This window comes from Genypterus blacodes, unplaced genomic scaffold (genome assembly GCF_046128005.1).
Source record: "Genypterus blacodes isolate CSIRO-AG114 ecotype Tasmania unplaced genomic scaffold, CSIRO-AGI_Gbla_v1 ptg000353l_1, whole genome shotgun sequence".
Lineage (NCBI taxonomy): Eukaryota > Metazoa > Chordata > Actinopteri > Ophidiiformes > Ophidiidae > Genypterus > Genypterus blacodes.
Genome location: NW_027467137.1, coordinates 1 through 17,668, shown reverse-complemented (window position 1 = coordinate 17,668; position 17,668 = coordinate 1). Strand labels below are relative to the sequence as shown.

General features: G+C 49.1%; 2 protein-coding genes across 3 annotated transcripts; both read left to right on the top strand.

Moving 5' to 3' along the window:
* Positions 1-1,495: 1,495 nt before the first annotated feature.
* cop1 (COP1 E3 ubiquitin ligase) lies at positions 1,496-10,046 on the top strand. Of its 2 annotated transcripts, none has more exons than XM_076138232.1 (21): positions 1,496-1,928; positions 2,075-2,258; positions 2,344-2,403; positions 3,104-3,201; positions 3,353-3,417; positions 3,487-3,606; positions 4,496-4,564; positions 4,899-4,958; positions 5,070-5,149; positions 5,405-5,468; positions 5,605-5,719; positions 5,869-6,004; positions 6,271-6,414; positions 6,532-6,640; positions 6,769-6,850; positions 6,940-7,056; positions 7,338-7,455; positions 7,715-7,839; positions 7,999-8,159; positions 9,004-9,048; positions 9,208-10,046. In XM_076138232.1, exons 1-21 carry the CDS (start codon positions 1,817-1,819, stop codon positions 9,223-9,225), a joined length of 2,082 nt encoding a protein of 693 aa, XP_075994347.1. In that variant the 5' UTR covers positions 1,496-1,816; the 3' UTR covers positions 9,226-10,046. The 2 variants fall into 2 exon arrangements, with proteins under 2 accessions (XP_075994347.1, XP_075994346.1); XM_076138231.1 differs by having other exon boundaries at positions 5,605-5,725.
* Positions 10,047-10,686: 640 nt separating this feature from the next.
* Positions 10,687-15,836, top strand: dars2 (aspartyl-tRNA synthetase 2, mitochondrial). Its single transcript, XM_076138234.1, has 17 exons — positions 10,687-11,138; positions 11,293-11,392; positions 11,489-11,555; positions 11,666-11,767; positions 11,879-11,974; positions 12,050-12,173; positions 12,393-12,439; positions 12,623-12,729; positions 12,858-12,927; positions 13,107-13,286; positions 13,369-13,476; positions 13,626-13,688; positions 13,820-13,972; positions 14,624-14,842; positions 15,048-15,158; positions 15,336-15,411; positions 15,631-15,836. Exons 1-17 carry the CDS (start codon positions 10,964-10,966, stop codon positions 15,834-15,836), a joined length of 2,004 nt encoding a protein of 667 aa, XP_075994349.1. The 5' UTR covers positions 10,687-10,963.
* The last annotated feature ends 1,832 nt before the right edge of the window (positions 15,837-17,668 follow it).

Genomic DNA, 17,668 nt, shown 5'->3' with positions numbered 1-17,668 from the left:
GCTGCACACACACAGGTTCCTGTCCCTGACCTGCTGCACACACACAGGTTCCTGTCCCTGACCTGCAGCACACAGGTTCCTGTCCCTGACCTGCTGCACACACACAGGTTCCTGTCCCTGACCTGCTGCACACACACAGGTTCCTGTCCCTGACCTGCAGCACACACACAGGTTCCTGTCCCTGACATGCAGCACACACACAGGTTCCTGTCCCTGACCTGCAGCACACAGGTTCCTGTCCCTGACCTGCAGCACACAGGTTCCTGTCCCTGACCTGCTGCACACACACAGGTTCCTGTCCCTGACCTGCAGCACACACAGGGCTGCTCTACACGGTGGTCCTCCTCAGGCGAATCGGTTTACTGTTCGATGTATCCAGTAATTTTCCTCTTGCTGAAAAACTCATTTTACATCCCATGCGTATAAACTTCTTCCACAAACACAAACATGGGAAAATCCATGTTGTGCGTGCCGACATGGAAGAGCCTTATTTGTCCACGTGGAGGTAAAAATGGAAAAGCGAGCGGCGTGCAGGCTAAACTGTGATGGTGAATACGTTAAAGCTGCTCAGGTTTTATTTGCAGAGCTGCAGGTGGATGCCTGAATGACACGCCGGTGTTTTTCTTGGCTCCGTCGATTGCTGCACTTTGTGCTTGTGACCTACCTGCTTGTTTTCGGTGAAAGGCAATATCATCTTAAAAATGACAAACATGAGATGATTCTGTATTTCTAAGTCTGACTGATGAAAAATCCCTGAGATGTGTGTAGAATACTGCACACTGTCTGTGTCTGTGGGGCTCAGTTGTGAGTTTATGATGATTTATTAGCCTGTACGGAACATTTAGTCTCCTGTGGTGTGGTTGTAGATTATAGAAGGACTTTCAATCATCGCTGTGACATTTGGATATGATCCTTCTAAAATATTATGACCCTCTTATAAAGCAGTCATGATGTGTCTCTGTTTTGTGAAATTGTGAAACTCTTTTTGCTGATGGTATCTAAGTTTGGGATCCCTTGGCCTTTTTAGGTCGGCCTTTTATGAAACATAGGGTGTTGGTTGCATAACTGCATTGCATAATTAATAATGAGGTAAAACCCTTCATATGATTCAAAGAGTATTTTTAAAATCTTTATAAGTGTTGTTACAATACTTTACAAGTATTGTAATCTTTATAAGTATCCAGGTTCTATTTTCCAATTGAACCTGGATCAATACTGCTTCTACTACTACAAGTGTAAAAGAGTGTGTAGTAAGTCAGAGTGTTCTGAGGGCTGAAGAGGCTGTGGAGCGCCTGGCTCATTAAAGAAGATAATGAGAAGATACTATATACAGGGTCAATATAAAAGGTCCTCAACAACAGAGGGTCTAATAATAATAACAATAATAACAATAATAATACGTTTGTATTATTTATTATTTTAAAACGAACGCAGTTACACTCCTGGCCGCTGGGGGTCAGTAGCTCCGACACACGGTGAGTCTTTAGCTCCTGGTTCATCGAGGAAGCTCAGGATGTCTTTTTGTTGCTAACACAGTAGCTAGCCGGCTAATCTCCTCCTCAGCGCACTTTGCGGTTATTTTACAGCCGTTTATATATTTTTGTCATTTTGCTTTTTAAATAACTGCGCTTTTAAAACCCGAGGTCAGCGGAGGCGGCGAGGCGGACCGCCGGGACGAGATTGAGCGCGCCTGATGTTTGGCCACTGCTGCTTTCTCCCAGGATGCTAGCACACAAGCTGGCCAGCTAACTATCGACCCCCTAAAGTAGCCTGAGAGCTCTGCGGGCTTTGGGGACTTCACAGTCGGCCTTGAATCATGTCAGGCAACCGGACACCGCAGAGCACCGGCGGGCCACAGAGCTCAGTGCCCGGCACGAGCAGCAGCAGCACGGGAGGCTCCGCCAACACGAGCGGGAGCGGCGGCAACGGTAGAGGCTCCGCTGTTTGTTATGTTTGTGTTATGAACGACACACACACACACACACACTGTCTGTAGTGAGAGTATGAAGTGTTTTCACTCAGTAGTGTGGTGGCATGCAGTGTTTTCACTCAGTCCTCTGTGTCTGCCCCCCAGCTGCCGGGGAGGGGGCCCTGGCGGTACCGTCCTTGGCCGCCGTGCAGACGTCCAGGAGCAGCTTTGCTTCCCTGAGCCGACCCTCCTCTTCCTCAGGCAGCAGCAGGAAGAAGTCCCTCCACCAGGCGCCTCTGTACAACGGCCTCCTCAACTCATACGAAGACAAAAGCAACGACTTTGTCTGGTTGGTTGTTGTCCTTCTTTCTTCCAGCGTGATTGGTGTATAAAGTGTGTACCTGACCTCTGACCTCTGCTCTTTACTTTCTCAGTCCCATTTGCTTTGAAATGATAGAAGAGGCACACATGACAAAGTGTGGACACAGTTTTTGGTAAGTGTGTGTTTGTTGGTGTTACACCTAAATGCAACAAAAATGTTCATCAAGGTGCGTGCGTGCGTGCGTGCGTGCGCTGAGGCTCCTTCACACACGTCTACAGTCATGACCTACCTATGAGCTTCATCAGCTCTATCAGAACTGAAGGTGTTCCACAGTTACAACCCTGATGTCATATCTTTACATTAAGCATTAAGTCCAGTCCCAGCTTGGATTGGCCCCTGCATTAATATGATCATATAGATGTTGACCCCTACATTAATATGATCATATAGATGTTGACCCCTGCATTAATATGATCATATAGATGTTGACCCCTGCATTAATATGGTCATATAGATGTTGACCCCTACATTAATATGATCATATAGATGTTGACCCCTGCATTAATATGATCATATAGATGTTGACCCCTACATTAATATGATCATATAGATGTTGACCCCTACATTAATATGATCATATAGATGTTGACCCCTGCATTAATATGATCATATAGATGTTGACCCCTACATTAATATGATCATATAGATGTTGACCCCTGCATTAGGATGATCATATAGATGTTGACCCCTACATTAATATGATCATATAGATGTTGACCCCTACATTAATTTGCCCTCTTGCTGTGGACACACACGTTGGTGTAAACGTGGTGTCAAAAGGCTCTAACGTGTTTCTGCTCTCCTCCCTGCAGCTTCAAATGCATCCGTCAGAGTCTGGAGGACAGTAACAGATGTCCAAAGTGTAACTACATTGTGGATAACGTGGATCAGCTCTACCCAAACTTCCTTGGTAGGTTTGGTCATCATCTGGTACCAGGTTCTGGTGACTGAGCCCTTTAGTTTGTTGATGTGTTTGTCGGTGAGGCTGAAATCTGAACGGTGGCTCTTAGTTGTGCTTACATAGCAAACTGCTGAACTTCTGTTTGCATGCTGTGTTGCAGTGAATGAACTGATCCTGAAACAGAAACAGAGGTCAGAGGAGAAGAGACTGAAGTTAGATCATCCTGTGAGTACAGCAGCGTGTCTCTATGATGGAACCTTCCGTGACATGACACTGACCCAGGTCTCCCCTCAGAACGGGTCCAGGTGGCAGGTCTTTCAGGATGTGCTCAGTCCGGATCAAGAGAATTTAGACCTGGCAAACGTCAACCTGATGCTGGAGCTCCTGGTGCAGAAGAAGAAGCAGCTGGAAGCAGTGAGTGAACACAAAGCCAGAGAACATGTCTGGAGTTTTCTCTTCCTGTATTCTCTGGACCATATCAAGTTAGTAATCAGCTTTGGTTTGTAAACAACCGGTGAGGTTTGTTGCTTTTGCAGCAAGTTCCCACGGTGTGTTCAGAGTGTGTGTGTGTGTGTGTGTGGCACCGACATGGCACTGATTGGTCGTCTCTAAACTGCTGCTGTTTGCTGGTTTGACCTTAATGGTTGAGTTCACTCTCCTCCATATTTATACTTTGGTTGTTTAAGTTCAGTCTACCTATGCACATAGAAGAGCACAGAGTGTGTGTGACTGACTGAGGTGCTGATCATGTCTGAATGACTGAATGGACTAAACATAAGGTCTAAAAATGTAATAACATTTAATCTATAGTTCCTGGGCCCATGAATAAACATGTGTGTGTAGTTATTCTGCTGACTCACACAAACAACACAGCCTCCTGTGCTGATAGGAGTCAGAGGGAGTTTGTTAGGAGTTGTGCTGTTTGCATGCTGTGTGTTATTGTGATGCTAGCCCCTCCAGAGTCTCATTAGGGTGAAAGGTGATGCTTCTCTGCGGCCACGTTGGGCTTTAGTTGAATCAGATCCCGGGTCTGAAAGTCCACTTCCTCCCTCGCCTCACGCTGTTATCCCAGGCATCCCAAGCATGAGACGCTGCTGGCCACAGTTGTCAACATTCATCTCCTGATACCCATAAGCCCTTGGGTTTGTGATTGTTTCCTGCAGTGAACTCAAATTACATCCGTGCCTTTAATGACCAGGACCTGTCCCTCCACAACTGGGACAGAAGGAGTCACCTTAAGGGTTAGAGAGACCCTGCAGCATGGGATCAGACAAACTGTCTCTGTCTCTCTGTCCCCACATAGGAATCCCAAGCAGCTCAGAGACAAATCCTGATGGAGTTCCTTAAAGAAGCCAGGAGAAACAAGAAGGAGGTGCTTTCTGTCTGTCTGTCTGTCTGTCTGTCTCTAGCTCTATCTGTCTCTGTCCCTTAGTTGAGTGTCTCTGTCTGGCCTAACGGCCTTATCTTGTGTAAATGTCAGTTAGAGCTCTTAGGCCCCATAAAGGCCCAGACTCTGTTTCTGTTCTGTGCTCAATGTTTCTACCAACCACACTCAAGTAAACACAGAGGTAATGAAGTAAACACAGAGGCTACAGAGTGTGTGGACAGTTCACACTTCAGGATGCTCACTCATGACAGACAACATCCACATGTGTGTAAATGTCTTCAACAAGCATGTTGATCTGTGTTTACTGCTTCTATGTCAGCAACTGGAGCAACTACAGAAAGAGCTGAGCTTTCTGGAGGACGACATTAAGCGTGTGGAGGTAAAGTCACACCTTTAGAGCGACCTCACCTGCCTGTGTTTCTAAGCCATCACACATTTCTGCTGTCACATGTTTCTTAGGTTTGATGTGAGCGTACGTGTGTGTGTTTAGGAAATGAGCGGGCTCTACTCTCCGATGGTGGAGGCAGAATGTACGGTGCCTAACGTGGAGGCTCCTTCACCAGCACCCAGGTACTTAGCACCTGTAAACACCTGCAGGGACCGCCCTCAGCTCTGTAAACCAAGCTGCTGGCTGATCCTCAGTCCTGGTGCCGCTTGGCCTATCAGCCTCTGTGTCCCTGCAGCCGCTCTGTCCCTGCCCACACGCTACACGCTCATGTGATAGAAACCCTCAGCTCACACGTGTGAAGTGGGCGTGTCCGGCAGGGAGCTACACACAGATGAACGTGAGTATAGTGCCTAACTTTGTGTTTGTGTGTGGAGCAGCTGCAGCAGCATCATGGACCCTCCAGAGTACAGTCAGCCCCCAGGGTTTGGTGGAGCCGCCCAGGTGAGACCCTGCATGTCTCTCTGTCTGTGTCTGTCCCTCGCTGACAGCTCTGTCTCTCTGTCTCCCTGCCTGTCTCCCTGCCCGTCTCCCTGCCCGGGCTTTGAACCTGTCCTCTGCGTCTCTGTTCTCTTCTCAGGGCAAAAGACAGACGTGGTACAACAGCACGTTGGCGTCCAGGAGGAAGAGACTGACGGCTCACTTTGAGGATCTGGAGCAGTGCTACTTCTCCAACAAGATGTCACGCATCACGGGTACAGGTGTGTGTGTGCGCGTGTGTGTGTGTGTGTTCATCCTTTAAGTGCAGTGAGGTTCAGGAGTGAAGCTCAGTTTCAGCTGAATCACATAGAAAAGACTTTATTATGATGTGTGTGTGTGTGTGTGTGTGTGTGTGTGCGCGCAGAGGAGGGCAGGAATCTGAACCAGCTGGACGACTTCATGGAGTGTTTGTCCAAATTCACTCGCTACAACTCTGTCCGTCCCCTGGCCACCCTCTCCTATGCCAGCGACCTCTATAACGGCTCCAGCATCGTCTCCAGGTACACACACAGATGCTGAGTCACATGACCATGAGCCCCAGCTGCTACACACCCGTGATGGAGCAGAGAGGCTCTGTGACTCTGCTGTCTTGCCTCACACTGCCATCTGCTGGATGATGTCCCTCACTTACATACATGATGTTCTACCTGATTGAGTTTCATGACTTCAGTGAATCTGAATGAGCCACAAACAAAAGGAGCTGAATGATGGTGAAGGCTGATGGATAACATAACACTCTTCTTACCCACTCTTCTCTCTGGAGCAGCATCGAGTTCGACCGGGACTGTGACTACTTTGCAATCGCCGGTGTGACCAAGAAGATCAAAGTGTTTGAGTACGGCACTGTGATCCAGGACGCTGTGGACATCCATTACCCCGTCAACGAGATGACCTGCAACTCCAAAATCAGGTACGCGTGCATGTGTTCCCTCTGTGTGGCCTCACACAAGGTCACACTGAAGCAGGCACAGACACATGAGTGTGTGAAGGTGTGTGTTGTTGAGCCCGTGGTGTCTCTGTGTTGTAGCTGTATCAGCTGGAGCAGCTATCACAAGAACCTGTTGGCCAGCAGCGACTATGAAGGCACGGTCATCCTGTGGGACGGCTTCACTGGCCAGAGGTCCAAAGTCTATCAGGTGGGTCCATCTGCTCTACTCCTGTCCTCCTCCTGTCCTCCTCCTGTCTTTCTGTCCTCCTGTCCTCCTCCTGTCCTCCTCCTGTCCTCCTCCTGCACTGTGACAAACTACTGCTGCTCTGTCTCCAGGAGCATGAAAAAAGGTGCTGGAGCGTCGACTTCAACCTGATGGACCCAAAGCTGTTAGCCTCTGGCTCTGACGACGCTAAAGGTAAAGGAGATAACTCAACATGATCAGTTTCAGTTGGACTCTCTTATCCACAGGGTTCAGCTCATCCTTCTGTGCTCTTTGTGTTTCAGTCAAGTTATGGTCCACAAATCTGGACAACTCTGTGGCGAGCATCGAGGCCAAGGCCAACGTGTGCTGCGTCAAGTTCAGCCCCACCTCCAGGTATCATCTGGCCTTCGGCTGTGCAGGTGAGACGCCAGACTTCTGCAGTTCTGTAGAACATTTCAGCGTCCTTCTCACGTCCCTCGTGTCACAGCTCTATTAGTCCTCCTGCTTCAGTGTCCTGTTGTCTGCTGGGAGCCCCTCACAGGCTGGGACTGGAATCAGGCCCTGGAGGATCTAAGGGTCCTTGTTTTTAGTGGCAGCAAAGACATGTTACCATGGTTACCCATGGCCCTGGCACAGTTGAAGCGGTGAGCCAGCTGACGTCACCTGCTGACCGCCTGTCCTCCTGTCCTTCTGTCTGCAGACCACTGTGTCCACTACTATGACCTACGCAACACCAAGCAGCCAATCATGGTCTTCAAAGGCCACAGGAAGGCCGTGTCCTACGCCAAGTTTGTCAACGGAGAGGAGATCGTCTCTGCGTAAGTCACTGCAGACCCCACGTCCTCAGAACCTCTTTGATAAGAAGTCCAGGACTACATTGACACATTAAGGATCCAGTACAGAGTTACTGAGCTACAATGAGAAGTCTGAAGTATAAATATAACACTAAAGCGTTTGATCATTATGCATCTTCATATGACCTTTATCTTAATGATGATCATCATTAGCCTCCTGTCAGTCAGATTGACCTGCAGACTTTTGTTTGTTTGTGTGTGTGTGTGTGTGTGTGTGTGTCAGTTCGACAGACAGCCAGCTGAAGCTGTGGAACGTCAACAAACCTCACTGCCTGCGCTCCTTCAAGGGTCACATCAACGAGAAGAACTTTGTGGGTTTGGCCTCCAACGGAGACTACGTGGCCTGTGGTGAGCACTCACACACACACACACACACACACACAAACACGCACGCACATGCTGATGAGACAACGGCCTCATTTACAAAACACCTGAATGCAGCATTAACGCACAGCAGAATCTCTTTATCAACCTGATGAAACGTGTGTGTGTCTGGTGTGTTTGCAGGCAGTGAGAACAACTCTCTGTATTTATACTACAAAGGACTCTCTAAGACTCTGTTGACCTTCAAGTTTGACACGGTGAAGAGCGTGTTGGACAAAGACAAGAAGGAAGATGACACCAACGAGTTTGTCAGCGCCGTGTGCTGGAGAGCTCTGCCTGACGGAGTGAGTGTGTGGGTCGGGTGTGTGTGTGTGTGTGTGTGTGTGTGTGTGTGTGTGTGTGTGTGTGTGTGTGTGTGTGTGTGTGTGTGTGTGTGTGTGTGTGTGTGTGTGTGTGTGTGTGTGTGTGTGTGTGTGTGTGTGTGTGTGTCTCTCTCTCTCAAAACATTACGATACATTTTTGTTCATAGACAACCACACTGCTTGTCCTGTGTCAACACCAGGTTACCACTAGAGGGTAGCAGAGACTCAACACAGAAGGGTCTGGGTCAGTAGGGTCTGGGTCAGTAGGGTCTGGGTCAGTAGGATCTGGGTCAGTAGGATCTGGGTCAGTAGGGTCTGGGTCAGTAGGATCTGGGTCAGTAGGGTCTGGGTCAGTAGGGTCTGGGTCAGTAGGATCTGGGTCAGTAGGATCTGGGTCAGTAGGGTCTGGGTCTGTAGGATCTGGATCTGGGGGTCCCTCAGTCCTCTTCAGATAGGAGCTCTGTGTCTCCAGGCAGAGCCGAGTGTCTAGCAGAGCTACAAACATCAACCAGCAGCATCATGGAGCTGAGATGGAGCTGAGTCAGGCTGAATGGATCTGCATCAGACCTGATCACTGGATTGATTATTGATCTACATTCAGATCTCCCACACTGATAGAGAGAGAGAGATCACTCAGGTTACCATGGAGGTTTACAAGGTCAGGAGGTCAGAGGATGAAGGTCAGGGGGTGAAGGTGTAGACAGCTGCAGGTTTGTTGGAGGTCTCAGCTCTGTTTAGTTGTTTGCCTGGTACAGTAACACGCTCACGGTTGAACACTTTTCTTCACATCACTCTCGTTTATCTTTTCTGTTCTTTTGTCTTTCAGGAGTCAAACGTTCTGATTGCAGCAAACAGTCAAGGAACAATCAAGGTTTGTGTTTAAATCAAAGGTTTTATTTATCGATTGATTAAATAATTTATGCATTCTTTCTTTTCTTCCATCTAATGTTTACCGCCAACATTATCAATCTGCAATTTCCACTTCCTGTTCCCGGTCTTTGCTCAGTTTTCCTCTTTCCTGCCTCCTCAGGTACTTGAGCTCGTCTGAGGCTTCATGTCGTCAGCGCGTTCTACTATCCACTTCCTGTTCTGAGGTAGAAAGGGTCTGAGGCAGGAAGAGCTCAGGCTGAAACCTCCTGAAAACTCCAGGAGAGCTGATATGAAGCCAACGCTCTTAGAAGGAGCCACACCTTTTGAACATCCTTATTGTAGATGTGCGTCCATTTTGCAGCAGGAAACGAGGAACCAGAGACTTTAGAAATCTTTTTTCTTTCAATAAAGTGATATCAAATACCGTAGAAGTGGTTATGGTTTTTGGTCCAATCAGAACTTGCTCTGGAGGCTTCACGCTTCGTCCAAAAGCCAGAAGCTACGACTGTGACGCATTCTCCCTTTTAAAGGCCAAAGCACGAAAGAAAATGAAACGTCTGCTTTTTTGTGTTTCCAGAATCCTTTTTGATAGCTTCCTTCACATTCCATGTTAGGCACAAAGATCGGATCGCTGGAAACAAACCACAGCTGATTGATTCCTTTGGCTTTTGAGCTCTCAAACCCAGTCTCCAGTATATAATGTCTCTAACTCATCTGGGATCTGGAGACCTTTCCATCCCAGGAGGAGTTTGTGTTGCATGTGGGCGTGTTGGTGCGGAGCTGGAATGTGAACAAAGCTTCTGACTGTCCCCCTGTCAATCTGATCACAGGATTGACACACGTTAGGTAAGAGACTCTGTGTCTTTAAACCCTCAGACTCACTCATTCACTCTCATTCCACTTCAATCATTTGTCATGCAGGCTAAGAAGGAGGATTTATTTTATGAAAAATGTGAGGTGTTTTGTATTTGTATAACTGAATAAATTATTTGAAACATTGTTAGGTGGTTTTCATTCGTTTTTGTTTTTTCAAATCATTTGTGCCGCTGCACTTTACTTCAATTTGACTGCAATTTTCCACCCAAAATGGCAACAATTTTTGCTTAATATTTCAACTAAATCTCTGAATAACAGAAGTTATTATCAAAACTAAGTCTCATAAATGCCTCCAAGGTTGCTAAGCCAATAATAATTTAATAAAATAATTTAATTGAATACTTTTGACATATCTACTTTGAACTTCAGATATCTAAACTGTAATCATTAACACCTTTATTTCTGCTTTTGACACCGTGGTTTATATTTATTTTGTTTTTAAATTATTTGTTTGTTATGAGGAGCACTAGTACCTATTCATCATAGTCCTTACTCGTGTTTATTTGATGATTATATGATCATCAAGATGTTTTAAACCAAACACAGGTCTTAATTAATGTTTTGGCTTCAATAAAACGAAGTTACATAAAGACAAAGTAACATTTTCTTGTGTTACGAATTCAATCGATTCTGTTGCTGCTTGACTAGTTTGGTCTGTACGTGTGGTCGCTCCTGCGCGTGACTGCACTGACTCCTAGATCAGCGGATGGGTGTAAACTGATATACAGGCGCGAGGCTGAGTCCATCCATATGACCGGAGGTCTGTGAATCCCTCAAGGAACCGCAATCAACCTGCTGCTGGCCGAGAGCAGGTCGAACACACGCATCCATGCCGTCCGGTTAAGGTTCTTCCTCGGTGTTAAGCGCTAATGTGGAGGATCGGCGATGTCAAATCCGCAAACACACAAACGTACACACACATGGCCGCTTTGCGTGTTGTTTTGCTGTAGAAACGCGTCCATGCGCGTTAGCGGGAGGACAAACTAGCCGGAAACTGTTACGGATGGAACTCTCCGGTGATTTATTTGTTTTTTAATGAAATGGCTTTTAGAAGTCGGTTCGTTATTCGCAGAGCGCTGAGCGCGCTTACCGGGCTCACGGCGCCCCGTGTCCGGTACCACAGAGCCGCTGAAGGACGCCTGCTGCTCCGGAGCTCTGCCAGCAGGGGGCGCTGCTGCTTCTTCCGCCTCAGCAGCTCTGAGGCTTCCGGCGCAGGTATGTGATGTTTGTCCCAGCGTGCATTGCGCTGTGATATAGCAGTCAATGTGTGTGACGAGCTGCAGCTTGATCTTATTCACAGAAGTTAAATCCATACAGTAGAGGAGAAGTCTCTGATCAGCTGTTTCATCTTCATCTCTACTGCTCTCAGGTCCCAGCTGTTTCTCTGTGAGGACTCACAGGTGTGGCGACCTGAGGCAGCAGCATGTAGGAGAGAGGGTCTCTCTGTGCGGCTGGGTGCAGTACCTCAGGTGATCACACACACATGTCAGAAGAGCCCAGTCACCGTGACGTCCCTGCTGTTCCTTGTAAAGTTAGCTTGAACTTCTTCTCCATGTCTCCAACAGGCAGGACATGTTTGTCCTCCTGAGAGACTTCAGCGGCCTGACACAAGTCCTCATCCCTCAGGAAGAAGTGAGCAGATAAACATGAAGATCATCTCAGCTGTGTGAGTGACGTGTGGCTCCAGTCTGACCTCCTCTGTCTCCTATGTGTCCTGTCTCCTCTGTCTCTTCTGTCTCCAGTGTGAACGCAGCCTGAAGTCTGAGCTGACCAGTCTGACAGTCGAGTCTGTTGTCAAGGTTACGGGGACAGTGAGACGACGACCTGCAGGACAGGAGAATAAGGTGTGTGTGTGTGTGTGTGTGTGTGTGTGTGTGTGTGTGTGTGTGTGTGTGTGTCTGTGTGTGTGTGTGTGTGTGTGTGTGTGTGTGTGTGATGGTTCTGTGTTGTTGCAGGAAATGCTGACGGGAGGGATTGAAGTTGTGGCTGAGCAGGTTGAAGTTTATAATGTGTGCAGGAAGCTTCCCTTTGAGATCAAAGACTTTGTCAAAGTAAGAGCTGAACATCTCCGCTCCGTCTCTCATAAGGGGGAGGAGCCTCGCTCAGCTTTTTGTTTGATTTTCCAGAAATCCGAGTCTTTGCGGATGCAGTATCGTTACCTGGACCTGAGGTCTTCACAGATGCAGTACAACCTGAGGCTGAGGTCTGAGCTGGTGATGAAGATGAGGGAGTACCTCTGTGAGGAACACGGTACGGACCCCAGCTGGGCCCAGGGTCAGAACACAACAGAGCATTACTGACTGATAATGAGCAGGAAACATGGAGCAGCTCTCCACAACCCAGCACACACACACACACAGCAGGGATAGAGCAGAGGTCACACAGCAGGGATAGGTCAGAGGTCAGAGGTCAGAGTGAATCTTCCGCTCCAACATAAATTCTCACTGATTTCTTTTTTCTGAATTTTAGGTTTTGTTGATGTGGAAACGCCAACGCTGTTTAAGAAAACACCAGGGGTAAGACTGCTGTACTCTTCATCATCCTCTTCATCAGTAGACAGACTGATGACCTGTGTGTGTGTGTGTGTGTGTGTGTGTGTGTGTGTGTGTGTGTGTGTGTGTGTGTGTGTGTGTGTGTGTGTGTGTGTGTGTGTGTGTGTGTGTGTGTGTGTGTGTGTGTGTGTGTGTGTGAGATCTCAGGGAGCCAAAGAGTTTGTGGTTCCTTCCAGAGAGCCGGGCCTCTTCTACTCTCTGCCTCAGAGTCCACAGCAGTTTAAACAGCTGCTGATGGTGGCAGGTATGGACAGGTGAGCATACACACACACACACACACACACACACACACACACACACACACACACACACACACACACACACACACACACACACACACACAAGATGGGAGGATCACATGTCTGCCCTTCCTCTTCCTCAGGTACTTCCAGGTGGCTCGCTGCTACAGAGACGAAGGCTCCAAACCTGACAGACAGCCTGAGTTCACACAGGTGAGATGGACAGAGGACACACAGAGACAGAGTGAAGCTTTAGTCATCAATCAATCAGTAATCAATCTGACCCACCTACGTATTTAAAACAGATCAAGCAGCTAACACAGGGGACACGTTGTGTCTCCACGTGTTTGTGTGTCCGTCTCATGTAATGATCCTGAGCTCCTGTCTCCCAGGTGGACATAGAGATGTCTTTTGTGGAGCAGTCTGGTGTCTTGGCCTTGGTGGAAGGTTTGTTGCTGCACTCGTGGCCCGCAGACAAACGTCCCCTCCAGGTTCCTTTCCAAGTCATGAGGTACGAAGAGGCCATGAGGGACTACGGCGTGGACAAGCCTGACACCAGGTTCAGCATGAAGGTGCGTCCCTGCTCTCTGTCTCTGCTGCTCTAAAGGTCATGAGAACAACAAACCTCTAACCTCTCTGTCTCCGTCTGTCCAGCTGGTGGACCTCAGCCACGTCTTCTCATCCACACAAATCAAATTCCTCAGATCGGCTTTGAGCCAATCAGGAGGCTCCGTCCAGGCCATCTGTGTCCCTAATGGAGCGGTAAGAAGGAGAAGAAGAAGCATTTCCTCTTGTGTGTTTACTGTGTTCTTACTCTTCCTGCCTTCATAAACCTAAACTCATATCAGACACTGTGTGTGTGTGTGTGTGTGTGTGTGTGTGTGTGTGTGTGTGTGTGTGTGTCTCTCCAGAGTCTTTTGTCGGGCAGAGATCTGGAGGAGCTGAAGCAAACATCAAAGACTCAGTTTGAGCAGGTAAGCGAGACGAACGCACTGAAAGCTTGTTCTGTTCTTCCTGTGTGTGGTTGATTAGATTGAGATCCATTGAAAAAAAAACAAACGTGACTGTGTTGCTATAGTAACAGTGTGTGTGTGTGTGTGTGTAGGAGCTCAGTGTGGTGCTGGTGAGGCCTGATGGGACGCTGAAGTCTCCGGTCCAGAAGCTCCTGTCCTCCACTGAGACAGATCAGCTGCTGAGGACGACTGGAGCCAAACCAGGAGACCTGATGCTGATAACAGCTGCTGACCTCCAGACTGTGGTACACACACACACACACACACACACACACACACACACACACACACACACACACACACACACAGAGACACACACACACACACACACACAGAGACACACACACACACAATTACACTCAGAGAGAGACGCACACAAACACACTCAGAGAGAGACACACAGACACACAGAGAGAGAGAGAGAGAGACACACACACGCACACACACAGAGAGAGAGACACACACACACACACACACACACACACACACACACACAGAGAGACACAAACACACTCAGAGAGAGACACACAGACACACAGAGAGAGAGAGAGAGAGACACACACACACGCACACACACAGAGAGAGACACACACACACACACACACACACACACACACACACACACACACACACACACACAGAGAGACACAAACACACTCAGAGAGAGACACACAGACACACAGAGAGAGAGAGAGAGAGACATACACACACACAGGAATACAACTTTTTAGTTTTTCTTTCATGAAGCACTTGTCATCCTCTCCCCTCCTTGTCTCCTCTCCCCCCTTGTCTCCTCTCTCTTGTCTCCTTTCCTTGTCTCCTCTCCTTCTCTCCTCTTTCTCCTCCCCTTGTCTCCTGTGTTCCTCTGTCTCCATCTCTCCTTGTTCCCCTCACAGCGCCCCCTGCTGGGTAAGCTGCGTCTGCGTTGTGCTGAGCTCCTGGAGTCTCGTGGCGTTTCAGTGCGTGACCCTTCGTCCTTTCACTTCCTGTGGGTGGTGGACTTCCCTCTGTTCCTGCCCAAAGAGGGCGAGCGCCATCAGCTGGAGTCGGCCCATCACCCGTTCACCGCTCCGCTGCCGGAGGACTCTGACCTTCTCTACACAGAGCCACACAAGGTGACCACCGTGCCTCTGCCAAGGCCGAGCAGGTTCAGATGGCTGTTATTGATGAGGCGTGGGGCACAGATGGGCGTGGCCTAGGGAGGAGGGCCTTAGGGTTAGGTGGTCGATCTCCACTCATCATCAGATCAGAGATTGAAGGAATGTTTTCAAAGTCCAAACCTCCCGTCTGAGGCCTCACTGTGTGTGTTTGTGCGGGCAGGTCAGAGGTCAGCACTACGACCTGGTGCTGAACGGCTGTGAGGTAGGAGGGGGGTCCATCCGGATCCACAAGGCCTCAGAGCAGCTCCACGTCCTGCAGAACATCCTGAAGGTCAGAGGAGGTCAGAGGTCAAATGAGCACTTTGAGTTTTTTTTTTTTTCAGGGAGATGAATTGTGTGTGTGTGTGTGTGTGTGTGTGTGTGTGTGTGTGTGTGTGTGTGTGTGTGTGTGTGTGTGTGTGTGTGTGTGTGTGTGTGTGTGTGTGTGTGTGTGTGTGTGTGTGTGCAGGAGGATCCCTCCCTTCTGACTCACTTGCTGGACGCTCTGGACTCAGGAGCGCCACCACATGGAGGCATTGCTTTAGGTAAGGTCAGCTCAGCTTTGACCTCTGACTCACTTCACCTTTGACCCCAAGGTGATTTGATTATTTAAAAAAAAAATGATGTACAAATCAAATGGACTGAAAGAACAAGACCATGGGATCCCAGCAGCTCAGACTCTGTCAGGGTCAGGGGGTCGGGGGGTCGGGGGTCCGTGCCCTTTTCTGTCCTCTGCTAACTGCCATCCCGCTGCCATCTTCCAGGTTTGGACCGTCTCGTCTCCATCATCGCCTGCGCTCCCAGCATCCGTGACGTCATCGCCTTCCCCAAGTCATTCCGGGGTCACGACCTCATGAGCCACGCCCCTGACCTGGTATCTGAGGAGGAGCTGAAGTCTTATCACATCTGTGTCCGCTGGCCAGAGGAGAGAGAAGCATCAGAGGGGGAGGGGCAGGGAGGAGACACCTGAGGGGGGGGCTGTTTGATCACACACCTGAGGGGGGGGGGGGGGCTGTTTGATCACACACCTGAGGGGGGGGGGGGGGGGCTGTTTGATCACACACCTGAGGGGGGGGGTGGGCTGTTTGATCACACACCTGAGGGGGGGGGGGGGGCTGTTTGATCACACACCTGAGGGGGGGGGGGGGGGGGGGCTGTTTGATCACACACCTCTGGCCATCGGACATTACCAAAGAGCAGCTGGAGCAGCGGTCCACCTGAGGTCACTTCCTGTCAGCTGTGGTGTTTGTTGTGGTGAATATCTGAGTTTATTTAGACATTGATAGGCAAGAGAAAGTAAATATGTCTTCAGTCAATCATGTGCACCAGAGAATCATCATAAATAAATCATGGAAAACAGAAAAAGGTTGACAGTGTAAATATGATTCATATTAAAATACTAAAACAAGAACGAGTGTGAAACTGTGAGCGCTCCTGAACAGAGGGGGCGCCAGAGAGCCTCGCGCTGTGCTGCAGACGCCATTTTGAAGGAAGAAGAAGAACGGGCGGATAAAGAAGAAGCGCCCATTTTACTCCGAGTGTGTGTGTGTGTGTGTGTGTGAGTGAGTGAGAGAGAGAGAGAGAGAGCAGGAGATCCATCAGAGACCACAGAGACAGAAGAGAGAGAGCGGCGATGGACGGGTAAGTGTGTGTGTGTGTGTGTGCGCGCGCGCGCTCGCGTGCTCTTTGTCTGAAGCTTGTGTTAGCAGGAAGATGAGCGAAGCAGAGATGAACTTAAGAGGAAGAGCAGAACAAAGGGACTAAAGGAGATGAACTATGACGTCATCTGACAGCGGGGAGCCTTGATTTGTTTTTCCTGACGTACAGAAACGTTACACTCATGAAGCATGACAGTGCTGTTAGCTGAGTGACGTCACTCTAATATGTGCATGCAGACAAAACAGAAATCTGACACACATTCACACACACACACACACACACACACACACACACACTTGTGAATGAACTCTGACAGGCAGTGACCGTGGAGTCTGACTGTGATTAACTCTTTGTCCTCTGTCCTTGTCTCTGCTCAGGGATGTTGCGGTCGGTGTAAAGGTGAGCTCTCGCTCACTCACTCACACACTCACACACACACACACACACACACACACAGGACTGCAGGCTGGTTCCTCTCCTTCCTCCTCTACCTTGTTTGGCTGTTGTCTCCTAGCACTCCAGCAAGGTCTCACTCTCTACGCATACATCACCCTGTATACCTCTCTCTCTCTCTCTGTCTCTCTCCCTCTCTCCCTCTCTCTCTCTCTCTCTGTCTCTCCTCTCTCTCTCTCTCTCTCTCTCTCTCTCTCTCTCTCTCTCTCTCTCTCTCCCTCCTCTGTCTCTCGCTCTCTCTCCCTCCTCTCTCTCTTCTCTCTCTCTCCCTCCTCTGTCTCTCCCTCCTCCTCTCTCCTCTCTCTTCTCCCTCCTCTCTCTCTCCCTCTCCCTCCTCTCTCTCTCTGTCTCTGTCTGTCCCTCCTCTGTCTCTCTCTCTCTCTCTGTCTCTCCCTCCTCTCTCTCGCTCTCTCTCCCTCCTCTGTCTCTCTCTCTCTCCCTCCTCTCTCTCTTTCTCTCTCTCTCCCTCCTCTGTCTCTCTCTCTGTCTCTCCCTCCTCTCTCTCTCTCTCTCCCTCCTCTCTCTCTCTGTCTCTGTCTGTCCCTCCTCTGTCTCTCTCTCTCTCTCTGTCTCTCCCTCCTCTCTCTCTCTCTCTCTCCCTCCCTCCTCTCTCTCTCTCTCTCTCTCTCCCCCTCCTCTCTCTCTCTGTCTCTGTCTGTCCCTCCTCTGTCTCTCTCTGTCTCCCCCCCC